At 39.9% G+C, this 12,617-nt stretch overlaps 1 protein-coding gene across 5 annotated transcripts in view; it reads left to right on the top strand.

The window, feature by feature from the left end:
* Positions 1-600: 600 nt before the first annotated feature.
* The window catches only part of USP3 (ubiquitin specific peptidase 3), a 100,220-nt gene continuing 88,203 nt past the window's right edge, over positions 601-12,617 (top strand). The window contains exon 1 of one of the 5 annotated variants that reach the window (XM_034660862.1): positions 601-935. In XM_034660862.1, coding sequence (XP_034516753.1) covers positions 845-935 — 91 coding nt within the window. In that variant the 5' untranslated portion in view covers positions 601-844. The remainder of the gene's footprint in view (positions 936-12,617) is intronic. The other 4 variants (XM_034660863.1, XM_011218433.3, XM_002914232.4 and 1 more) reach the window with 4 other exon arrangements.

Raw genomic sequence — 12,617 nt, 5'->3', positions numbered from 1 at the left:
CGGGCCCAGCCACACAGTACCCAGGTGGATGGCTAAAGGCCACGTGTTCAGGACCTAGAACTGCGTTTAGCATCGCACCTGTCGCAGGGAGCGTAACACTAAATCAGGACTGCTCTGGGACCGACGCAGCCCGCTGGGCCACCGGGAGCCTGTACCTTAACCTCTCTGAGCTTGTGTTTTCGTGTGTAAAATGGGACCTACAGTGCCTGTCTGTCTGCCCGAGTGGTTATTATTTTCTTCTTCACACTTTCCTGAGTGGCTAGATTTTTCTACCACAGTGTCGTCAGACCACCACACCACATGCAGTATCAGCTTCTCTGAGAGCACTCTTTCCGCCACGGTAAACGCAGCGGACCTGCCCGGCGCGCCGGGGCTTGGAGCCCCACCCTTACCGGTGCGGGGGCGGGGGGGAGAAGCCGCGGCCGCCCCGTGCGGCGAAGTTGGGAAGTCACTCGCGAACGGAGCCTGAATCTCAGGGCCACCAGCCCTCGCGCTCCGGGACCCCACCCGGCGGGAGTGGGCGGGGCGGGGCGGGTCTGGGGCGGGGCCAGTCTGGGGGCGGGGCAGGGCCGGCCTGGGAAGACGGAAGCCCTCAGCCTAGGGGTGGAGGTAGAACCCGGATACCGGAATTCCACGTTCTTCGGAGCGGGGCTACTGGAGACGGCGGGTGAGAAAACCCGGCGCCCGGAAGCCTTTGCTTTCTTTGACGCAAGGGCTCGGGACGCAGCCGCCGTCGGCCGAGCGCCCGGCGAGGAGCGACCCCAGACGGAGCCTTCGGAGCCCCTCCGCCCCGACGTCTCCAGGTCCCCGAGCCTCGGTCTTCCTCGCCGCCCTACTCGTGGCCATGGAGTGTCCGCACCTCAGCTCCAGCGTCTGCATCGCTCCGGACTCAGCTAAGTTCCCCAACGGCTCCCCGTCGTCCTGGTGTTGCAGCGGTGAGTGCGGCCCTGGAGCGGCCCTGCCGCGCACCCGAGGCCCCGGCCTCGCAGGGCCTGCCGTCTAGGGGCCGNGTCGGAGTCTTTCATCAGCCAGAGAGGGTGAAGTTTGAAAACAGGCTGCAGGCTAAAATGCTCGGGAGGCTGAGCCAGCAGCTGGTTTGGAGCGGCGGCTTGAGTTGCCTTTCAGATCTTTTGGGTTGTCTGAAAATGGGTTAGGATTCCCAAGTTCATGTGCTGTAGAACAGTTATTAGGTTTATGTAATTCTTTTGCGTTACTTCAGCATCTTAACTCCTTCTGCTGGGCTCTTTGGAAGCCCCAGTGCCCTCTTATTGTCTGCTCTAGCGGCTTAGGTTCGCACCAGCCACACTGCTCTGATTACTTCCTGGTGGGGCCCTGGTGCCGCCGCTGGAGTCTTTGTTTATTAGCTTTGAGATGATCAATGGTAGCTTGGGGTGTAGAGTAAAATTTGAATTGTGCATTTCAAAAACCGTAAATTCATTTGAAGGAGTAAAGGAAAAGAGCAACGGTACAATTCAGGTGTGTGACATTTTTCATTGTGGTTTGAAGCTGGGAAGATAGTTGAGAGAATGCCTTAACACTTTTGACAGGTTGCTTCTTACATGGTGATTATGCCCTTGGAGAAGAACATAGGCAACGCCACAAAGAAAAAAGTACTCTAGGGTAAGGAATAGAAATAACTGCAGTTTCTTGGAGCTCTCAGAGGTTTGATGCTTTGCTTGATTTTGCAAAGTCAGATTATCTTTTTCTGCATGAAGCTTTTAAAGATTAACTGGTTAATCGGTTTTATAGTGCCGTATTCCAATTTTTTATGAGGGTGCAGAAACTTGTACAAATTACCTCTCACCTAGAATTTATCTTCCACAGTGAATGTTGAGTATGGAGAAACAAGGTGTATCAAATGGCTTTACAAATTGGGGGCGCATTGGCTATAATTGTAGCTATAGCTGTGTGCTATAACTGTAACTTTTATTTTTCCCCCCCAAGAGATCTGAAAAACAAATGATCAAAGTAAACACTAGGAGAAGCATAGCTCATGAGAAATGATGCGCTTGCTCATGTGTGGTAAACTTCAGGGGTACTAAGTGGACAGCACACTTCTGGCTTTTTCTAGGTAAACTCATTAAATTTGAAGATGGCCTCACTGGGCACGAGTATCTAAAAAAGGAAAAGAGTTTATGCAAGTGGCAGATATCCTGTTGTGAGTCAGTTTTGCCTTTGTTGGTCAGGGAGTCCACTTGACTGTGGAAAAGAGTACAGAAAATTGAGTGTCTCTTGAGGAACTTAGGGTAAAATGGAGCATAACTAAGACACTTGTGCAGATAGCAAAAACAAACTAGTATGTCTAGCTGTAAGGATGGGTTCATTTCTCTACCAGGAGAAGGATGGCGTCTTTGCATCTTACAACAAAGTTTGTCTCTGACGTTATTTTACAAGGGTGGCTAGTCTCGTGCTTGGATTTGCAGAACCAATAAAGCTAGTTTTACAACTTTGTGGATTTTTCTTCTGTCCATATTTTGTGAATTGAACCCATTTCATGTGGGCCTCCCATTTTAACCTGTTGGCATCCATTCATTGATATAATCTCTTACTGTGTTGAGCTTGATCTTGTTCTTGCCTGCCTGTTTCAGTGATTAAATGATTAGTAAATCTGTGAGTCCTTAACTAATTCAGCATCATGGAGTAATATGTATTCTGGTATTTATTCTCTAACACTCTTGAATTTCTTTTCTTTCTTTCTTTTTTTTTTTTTTTTTAAAGATTTTATTTTATTTATTCGACAGAGAAAGACAGCCAGTGAGAGAGGGAACACAAGCAGGGGGAGTGGGAGAGGAAGAAGCAGGCTCATAGCGGAGGAGCCTGATGTGGGGCTCGATCCCAGATCGCCGAGATCACGCCCTGAGCCGAAGGCAGACGCTCAACCGCTGTGCCACCCAGGCGCCCCGTTTTCTTTCTTTCTTTTTATGGTTTTTTGTTTTGTTTTGTTTTTGTTTTTGTTTTTGTTTTTTTTTTTAGTAGTGGACCAGAAGGGTAGCCAGTGCGTTGAATGATGCTGTGACCGAGTATTGAGTCTGATTACATTCTTATTAAGGAGGAAAAAAAAAAAATCCCTGTTTTGGCACTGGGACAATAAAAGTAATGCCCTTGCCTTGTTTTCTTTGGGAGCCTGCAATTACACCACAGTGAAACAGCCTTAAGGCAGCCAAGCAAATTGCAAAGGCCAACATCCTAGGCTCTCCTAGCTAGCAATACATCCTTGGACAAGTAATTCTTTTTCTTTTGAGCATCAGTTTCATTATTTCATCTGTTAAAAAGGGTAATTCTTCACATTTACTTCACAGGTTGCTGCTAGGATGAACAAAGTAATTTTTTCGTGAAAATGTTGGGAAACTCCTGTACACTATGGAAGTAATAGGTGGTATTACAGGCCAGAACATCTTTATAAATAGGACTCCGCATACTTAAATATCTAAAGCCCCTTAAATAGGGCCTAGGACAGACTGGCTTTATGCTGAATTATGCTTTGCAAGGAGATACATTACTCAACAAGATTAGGGGGTATAAGAAGTAATTATACTTGAGCATTGACTTGAGCTGCTTACCTATGGAAGGCACTGTGTGTTAGGTTATGTAATTTTGTATTGTGGTGGTTCTCAAACTTTTTGTTCTCAGGACCTCTTTATACTTAAAAATTGTTGAGAACTCAGTCTTTGTATGGCTTGTATCTATTGATATTTTCTGTAGTAGAATTAAAACAAAAATTTTACATATATTTTGTTAAATCATTTACAAATAACAGTAATTAATCTGCTACCTGCTATAGAGATAATGGTTTATAGAAAATAACTATACTTTTCAAAACAAAAATTTACTGAGGAGAGTGGCATTATTTTACATTTCTGCAACTCTCTTTGTTGTCTAGATTAATAGAAGACAGCTGCATTTTCATATCTGCTTCTGCATTCAGTCTCTTGAGATGTCACACATCATGTAGCCTCTGGAAAACTCCACTGCATGCTTGTGAGAGAATGAGGGTAAACAATAAAAGTAACATCTTAATATTATTCATGGAAATGGTTTGACTACACATACCCCCTGACAGGGTTATGGAGACTTTCAGGGGTTCAGGACCACACTTTGAGAATCTACTACTATACATCTGTAGTAATAGTGAAGGACAACTGCTCTAATCGAAATAGCTTTAAAAAATTAGAGAAATCCTGAAGGCTAGCAACATATATGTCTTTGGGGAGACTTAACAGAGTTTTTGAAGTGTATTAGCTGGGAACAGATCCAGTTCTGTTGGGGTCCAGTCATCCGGTCCTCTCAAAAAAGTTACAGTCTAATCTGGTTGGTGAGAGACAGGAAGCTAACAGGTTAGAAGATAAATCCATGTTGCGGTTTAAGGTAAATGTTGAAAATAGCAATTTCCTAATAAGGTAAAAACTGATTTATGTCTAATCTTTACTAAAGGCATTCTCATTTTAAGTGAAAAAGTTTTAAATAAAAACTAGGACATTCTCTCAAGATCTTTGTTACATGCACATACCAGATGTTATTTTCAGAAGCTGGAGACTGGGCATTTCTTATTTTTGTGGGTAAAAGGACTGAACCAGTAGTAAAATACAGGGGGAAAAGCACAAATTGTTTAAAACAATGCCCTAAACACAACTGTTTTAAAAACTAAAGAAAGCCAAAGAATAAGTATTGGGACCTCACGGGTTTGGGTGAAATGATATAGCCAGTTAAATTGGAGATATTTTAGTAGCATAGGCATGAGAATTTTCCCTGATTAATTCTTCAAAGGGCTGAGAATGCCTCTTTAATTTTCCAGTAAACAGTTGCCCTCACATTATTCTACCCAGGAAAAGTAAATATAAATGAAGTAAATGTTCTGCAGTTTGGGGTGGATATTAGAGATAACCTTGCTTTTTCTTTCTTTTTTCTTTCTTTCTTTTTTTTTTTTTTTTTTACGATCCATTTAGTAAGCTGAGGTGCTGATTATTGATCCTTGCCAGTGGTAATAAATTTGTAATATGTAGTAAAGCTTGTGTTAAAGGTGAGAAATTACCTTGATCCAGGGAGGGTTATTTTGTGTCATTTTCTCTCACAACCCTTGGTGTAAAGAAGACTCTAGTTCTAGATAGGATCAGTCATTTGTTCATCCTTAGATCAAATGCATTTACTGCTTTTTGGTAGCACTGTTTGAGGTATTTATTAGGTGCGTAGCATGTAACAAGACACTCAGTAAATATTTGCTTAATGAATGAAGGAACTTTCTTCCATTTAGATCATGGCTGGAATGGCCTTAAACGTCATGTTGAAAATAAACACCAAGTGAACGTCCCTCTAGAATGCTTTCAGCAGTCCTTACTCCCAGTATTTTCCTCTGTAAGGTAAACTTTGGATTATGAACAACTGGCCTGCAGTGTTACCACAATGAAATTGAATTCTTTTGACATTCTGTGTTTATAGATGGGCAGGTGGACATTTTAGTGTATACGTGGATGGGGCAGTTAAAAATCAGTGGACATGTGATACTTTTTCACATTAATTCTGAAGGTTAACATTTAAATTTTATATACTTCTCCGAAGAACTTAAACTTTGTTGGTGATATTTATAAGCTGAGGTCAGATGTAATTGTTTATCCAGTTGTTTTCTGGCAGTGCTGCCCCCTGCCCCCAGAACCTTGAACCAGCCTCAGCAGAGTCTCTAAATAATTGGTAGTAGACGTAAAAGACTAGAGTCTAGAATGTGCTCCATGTGTTTGTGTGAAGAGGTTGTAGTCTCGGCATTGACCCTAACATTTTGCTGTTGTGAAGTTTTGACACATTGATCAGAAGTTATTTTCTATAATGGTATTCTTAGTAGTATACAAAGAATATCCTTCATGTCCAAGACAGAAGAAAGGATGAGGTTGAGGGGAGAATGTGAACTCTTTGTTCTGGTTTCCCGTTATTCATTTATTCTCGAAATAATTCCTTCTCATTATTATTTGCTTTTGCAGGATGAGCCTTAGGCTTTTATAACATCCTACTTTTTCTTCATTTTAATTTATGCAATTTCCTTCTCTATGGGAATTTAATAGATTCATTTTTGGGTTGAAACTAGATTTAGAAATACGTTTTATAGTATTTGTAGCTCAGTAAGCAGAATAGTGAGTAATTTAGTTTGTAGTTCAGGGAGTAATTTACATGCACATTTCCCCCAACTTTGTTTTTTCTTTCTTTTGGAGCTTTTCTCTCTTTCTTGAGCGATTTCATATATTTTTCTTTCTTTGAAACAAAGTATTATGTTCCTTTGCTTAGGCTGCAGTCTCCCACCAACCTGTCGATGGGTTTTGTGCTCAGCCTAGGCCTTGGGATAGAGTTGGGGGGGTAGTTTATCAGTACTTGAGGTGAAAAATGTGTACAGTTTAATGTATTTTAGTGTTTCATGTTTATTCATAGCTCCTTTAGACATGAGAGCAACTGCATTCTGGGTGTTTTCATAGAGCTTTCCTGGACAGATGGCTTAGAAGGAAGTGCTTAGATTCTCAGCAGGGGCTAGTACTTTTTGGAGGGTCTGTTTGTCATAAGCTTACCTTGATTGACAGTTTAGAATGGTGAGAATAGCATTAGTATCAGTAACAGCTTGTTCATCTTACCTAGAATTTTTTTGTGCCAAGACTTCTCAAGATGCTCTGCGATTCATAATAAGTCTGATTTGAGAATGTAGGTAAGCGTAGGTATCTTTTAGATTGAAAGGAAATTTACCTAAAACTTGTTCATTGCCATTGTATCCTGGAATCTTTTGAGGTTTCGAGTGATCTTTGGCTTAGAAACTTGTATGTAGAGATCATCTTTTAACTGCTGTGAATCTGCAGATGTTAGTATCTGTAGTAATTCCAGATGTTTTCTCATTTATTAGTTTTACTGAGTAGGAGGAGAATGGAAAACAACATAAAGTAACTTCAAAGAAGTTTGCTAGTGTTTAATCCTGACTAATTTAATTAACTGCCCATCCTTGTAGTTTTTCCTGTTTTATGGATTGTGAAACTGAGACAACGATTAAGAGAGTTGCTTAAGATGCTTGGGGGTATTAGAGATAGCCCAAAGCTTAGATGCAAATACCATTCAAAGCATACTTCTAGCTTGCCTTTTAAAAAGCAGGGTCTTTATTTTGTCATCCAGTAACTTAGTGCTTAATAATTTAAAGGATTTAAAGTGTTTGGAAACATGCTTGAAATAATTCCTTTGAAAATTTTTGACGTGAAATACATTTTAAAATCCACATTTTGAAAATAATTTATTTTAAAATTCTGTTATTTGATTAGTTCCTCTCCCTGTTTATTGATTAAAGTGCAAGCAAGTTGGAACAAGATTGGTAATACAGTTGGAAGAAAACTGCTGTTCTTGAATTTCTTAACTTCATTACAGTTCAGATTTAATTTTTTTGTTGGCTTAAATTCATATTACTTTAGTTCAGATATAATAAATCAGCTTTCTCAATATAGCTACGGATAAAATGCAGTTAGCTTTTGGTTATTTTTTAAATGTGCTTCTGTTCTTGAATTTGCCCCTTCTAATTTTTTAATTTTGTTTCTAGGAGAGGAGATTCTTCTTGGGGGTAGTTTTCTTGTGGGATGGGGGAGGGAGGGAATTCTTAAGATATGGAATTTTGCTTTTGGTTCTGGTAGCTCAGAGGTTATTTAAATCTTTGCTTTTGGGACACCTGAGTGGCTTAGTCATTAGGCATCTGCCTTTGGCTTGGGTCATGATCCCGGGGTCCTGGGATCAAGCCCTGAGTGGGGCTCCCTGCTCAGTGGAAAACCTGCTTCTCCCTCTCCCACTCCCCCTGCTTGTGTGCCCTCTCTCACTCTGTCAAATAAATAAAATCTTTTAAAAAAATAAATCTTTGCTTTTAGGCCAGTGTACTTTGTTGATTCCATTTAGTTATATTCTGAGATTTTCCAATTGTATTTCTTGTAAAAGTTAGTTATAGTCTTCAGACTACGAAGCTTAAAACAGATTTTCCTCTCAAGTCCTGACGAGTATGTATGTGTGCTGGTTACAGATGCATAAAATGCAGATGAGCTTAGAAAGGCAGTGTCGTTTTTTGAAAACTATTGTTGAAATTAAACTTGGATATTAAAAAATGAAGTTTATAGCTGTCTTAATGTTTATGTGAGCTAAGTGCTTCATGATTAATAAATGCTAGATGAAAATTGAGAATTAATTTTTAAAGATTTATTTATTTATTTTGAGGGAGCATGTGTGCACACAAGCTGGGAGGGGTAGGGACGGGGGAGAGAAAATCTTAGACTTCATGTTGCACTGAGCGGGGAGCCCCATTCAGGGCTCCATCTCACGACCCTGAGATCCGGACCTGAGTGGAAACCAAGAGTGGGTGCTCAACTGACTGAGCCACCCAGGCGCTCTGAGAGTTTATTTTTATGATGAACCAGCTCATGTGTTTGAAAAGATATAACCAACTGGATTTTATCTGAAGACTTTGTATCCCGCTTTAGGATTAAATAGCTCTGTCAGTGGGCTATTTTCCATTTTGAGTGGACATTCCGTCCTGATATTTTTTCTTTGTTGTAGTTAGGTTTAAGACAGCCCTGTAGAAATCTGCTTGCCTATTTATCCTTGACCTACCCTAAAGACTCTTAATTTTATAGACTGTTCTTGTACTATCTCATTACCAGGAAGGACAGGCTGGTGATTAACTGTCCTATTCCTGCAGGTTTAATTTAACTGATTGTAAGATGCTACACTTACTGTTTTAGCCTCTTTAAATCTTTGTCCTTACCACGCGCAGATTGTCTTTTTTAAATAATAGATTATTGTCCATATCTTTGTTTTGAACATTTGCTGCACAATATTGGGACGGTAATATTTTGATCAAAGTTTTTGAAGGTCATACTGCTATTTCAAGGAAACAATTTTTGGTATAGAATGTTTCCCTGGGAAAATTGATGACATCTTAGAGAAGTGCTCTCATATAATATTTATTTTTAAAAAAGAACTATTTAAAACTTAGAGTCTTTGGGACTAGTACTTAGGTTATTGACTGAGGATTTTTAATTTTAGTGCCATACAGTAAAATGTCCTTTGATTTAATCAAGATTAACTCTAACTTCCACCTGAATTATTTTGAATGTTAATTGTGAGACGCATTGACATTGGAGAAATCGCTCTGTACCAGCTGAGGACTGAGGCTTCACCTTACGTGTGTGTAGCCGCCAGAGCTCAACGTTCCTGACAGGAGAATTGAACTCTGAGAGCTTTATGTACTGCATCAGTTTCATGTCAGTTATATTAATGCTTTGTGTGTAGTCTTTTTAGAGCTTCATTTAAAAACATTTTTAGGCTTTTGTGGGGTTTTTTCTTTGAACAACTAATAGATATTTTGGGTAACATGTGGGTCAGATTTTAAATTTGTGTCTACTGGTTGTAAAAACAATATTCAAGTTCTTGGTTTTTGTTAAATAATTAGAACAACTGTTGAAGTTTGTAGGTTCCTCTTTTCTGTAATATTCGGTATCTAGCCCATTAAGCAGAGATAAGTATGTGCCCAATTTATATTTTTTCTTTCCATTTCTTCATAAATAGTCACACTGACTTTAGGTGAATAAAGAGTTTCCCAGCATACCAGTAAATACAAGTGTTGTATTCTCCACCCCCACCGCTTTGTGCTTTACTGCTTTCCTTTATTATGTAACCACTAAAAACTAGGAGGAGAGTCATACAATGCAGATACTAAACCTACTGTTCTCTGAGTAAAGTCTTTGATAATGAGAGGTCCCTAAACCTCTTAATTATTTTATTTATTTATGGAAGGGAATGCTTCATTTATACATATATATGTATATATATATATGTATGTATATGTATGTATGTATATGTATGTATATATGAATCTTTTCTTATATTGCATATACTTGCTATTGTTTTGAAATAATAGTTGTGTGGTATTTACATTTATGACTTGATTAATTGCTTTTGAAGTTCCTGCTACTCTTTAGCTGTGGATTTGTTTACTCAGGCTGTTGGCAAAAAGCACGGAATAGCATCAGATCTTGCTATATTAGATAAATGAAATATTGGATGTTAGAATTCTTCTTTTTTTTTTTTTTTTAAAGATTTTATTTATTTATTTGACAGAGATAGAAACAGCCAGCGAGAGAGGGAACACAAGCAGGGGGAGAGGGAGAGGAAGAAGCAGGCTCATAGCGGAGGAGCCTGATGTGGGGCTCGATCCCATAACGCCAGGATCACGCCCTGAGCCGAAGGCCGACGCTTAACCGCTGTGCCACCCAGGCGCCCCTGGATGTTAGAATTATTCTTAAGTGATTTATGGCTTTTGTTTTCATTCTGCACAATCTGCTTCATAGGGGAAGTTCTTTTTGAAGCAATATAAACTCTTGGTGATTTTTCTGTAGTTATTTGTGTCTGGCCTTCCAGAGGCAAAAAGTGGCCCGTTTTGACTCTGAATTGGTAATTTGCTTTGGCTTTAGTATTAAGCCTCCCCCTCACTACCCTTTCCCCTCCATTTGGAGTTCAGGGCACAGTCCAGTATTGAGCTGAAGGCTGGTAGAGTAGGTGTAGCGTAAGAGCTTCATTAGGTAATTCACCAAAGTAGGTCTGAAGAAGTCAGATCTGTGATAGGATGAATAATAACAAATTTATTTAGTGCTTTACTGTTTGGGGGATTATATAGTTTCACATACATTGTTTCCATATGTTGTTTTCATTTCATGTTGAAAAGTGATTTCAGAAATTTCAAAGTAGGATAAAATGCTTTTGCCAATGAGGGGACCAGCCGTATGGATCAGAATTTGCCTCTATGTGGGAAGTCAGCAGGACCAGATGCCCTCTCTTTTCTAGCTCTGTAGGTAACTGGATCTGTTAATATATAGATGACACATTTTGGCCAGTTTTGAAATTACATTCTGTAGTAAAGGACACATACCATTAGCTCTGCAAATTCTGCTCGTAGTATATACAGGGAATTCAGTTTGTGCCTAGCATTTGTCAAATGATAAACTGCTATTGTAATTTTTATGCCAAGTGAGAAATTTAAAACAACTTTTTAAAGATTTTATTTATTTGTCAGAGAGAGAGAGAGTGTACAGGCCGGGGGGTGGCAAGCAGAGGGAGAAGCAGGCTCCCGGCTAAGGAAGGAACCCGATGCGGGACTCAGTCCCAGGGCCCTGGATTCATGACTTGAGAACCAAAGGCAGATGCTTAACTGACTGAGCTACCCAGGTGTCCCTAAAAAAATTTTAATTCCAGTATAGTTAACATACAGTTTTATACTAGTTTCAGATATACAGTACAGTGATTGAGCACTTCCGTATATCACCCAGTGCCATGTAATAGATTTTAGACATGTTTTTTTTTAAAGATGAAAAAAATGGTGTGGGTGATTGCATGAATTGATAAGATTTTATCACTTTACCTTTTAAAGATTAATTCATGGGGTGCCTGGGTGGCTCAGTGAGTTAACTGCTTTTGGCTCAAGTCATAACCGAGCCCTGCATCAGGCTCCCTGCTCAGCTGGGAGCCTGCTTCTCCCTCTTCCTTACCCCCACCCCTACTTGTGTTCTCTCTCTCAAATAAATAAATAAATAAAAATCTTTAAAAAAAATAAAGATTTATTCATATTTTTAAAAAGGAATGCATAGACACAGTTAAGTGATAGTATCAGAAGGTTTATTTATTTTTTTAAAATTCTATTTATTTGACAGCACAAGCAGGGGGAGGGCCAGAGGGAGAAGCAGACTCCCCACTAAGCAGGGATCCTGATGCGGGGCTCGATCCCAGGACGCTGGGATCATGACCTGAGCTAAAGGCAGACACTTAACCGACTGAGCCACCCAGGCAGCCCAGTATCAAAAGGTTTAAACCACAGAAGTGATTGCCTACCCCTCCACCCTCAGTCTTACTGTCCACAGACTCTAAGGTCTATTTAGTTTTCTTTCTCATGCAGGTGAATACCTGTATACTTTTTTTAAAAAAAGATTTTATTTATCTATTTAAGAGAGAGTGAGATGGAGCAAGAGAGAGAGCATGAGTGGGAGGGGAGAGGGAGAGGCAGACTTCCCGCTGAGCACGGAGCCCAATTTGGGGCTCCATCCCAGGACCCCGAGATCATGACCTGAGCCAAAGGCAGACACTTAACTGACTGAGCCACCCAGGCAGCCCAATACCTGTATACTTCTAAGTAATACACTGCTATTTCTTAATTTATTGCTTTTAGGCTTTATCTCTTGACATCTTACTGTGGTAAATGAGGACATTAATGTGTTTGTACCGTCCATCCTCCCTTCTGCCCCTTTTTCCATTTTCAGTATAATTAGATTACGAGTTTTGGTTAACATGGAGATTACTTTTTCTTGAATTTTATTTTTCCTTGAGTTAATAATTGCCTTTTTAAAAAGTTTTTTTTAAGATTTTATTTTTGAGTAATCTCTGCACCCAGCGTGGGGCTCAAACTCAACCCAGAGATCCAGAGTCGTGTGCTTTACTGACTGAGCCAGTCAGGTGCCCCAATAAATGCCCTTTTAAAAAAGTTTACCTTGTATATATTTGCTTCCAGATATACTTATAAATCTGTCATATGTCTCTGAATATTATTTTTCAAACACTTAAGCAGATAGATAATCTCTTAG

The sequence above is a fragment of the Ailuropoda melanoleuca genome, chromosome 5 (genome assembly GCF_002007445.2).
Source record: "Ailuropoda melanoleuca isolate Jingjing chromosome 5, ASM200744v2, whole genome shotgun sequence".
NCBI classification, from domain to species: Eukaryota; Metazoa; Chordata; class Mammalia; order Carnivora; family Ursidae; genus Ailuropoda; species Ailuropoda melanoleuca.
Note: the sequence above shows the minus strand (reverse complement) of the source record. Positions and strands in the feature narration are given on the sequence as shown.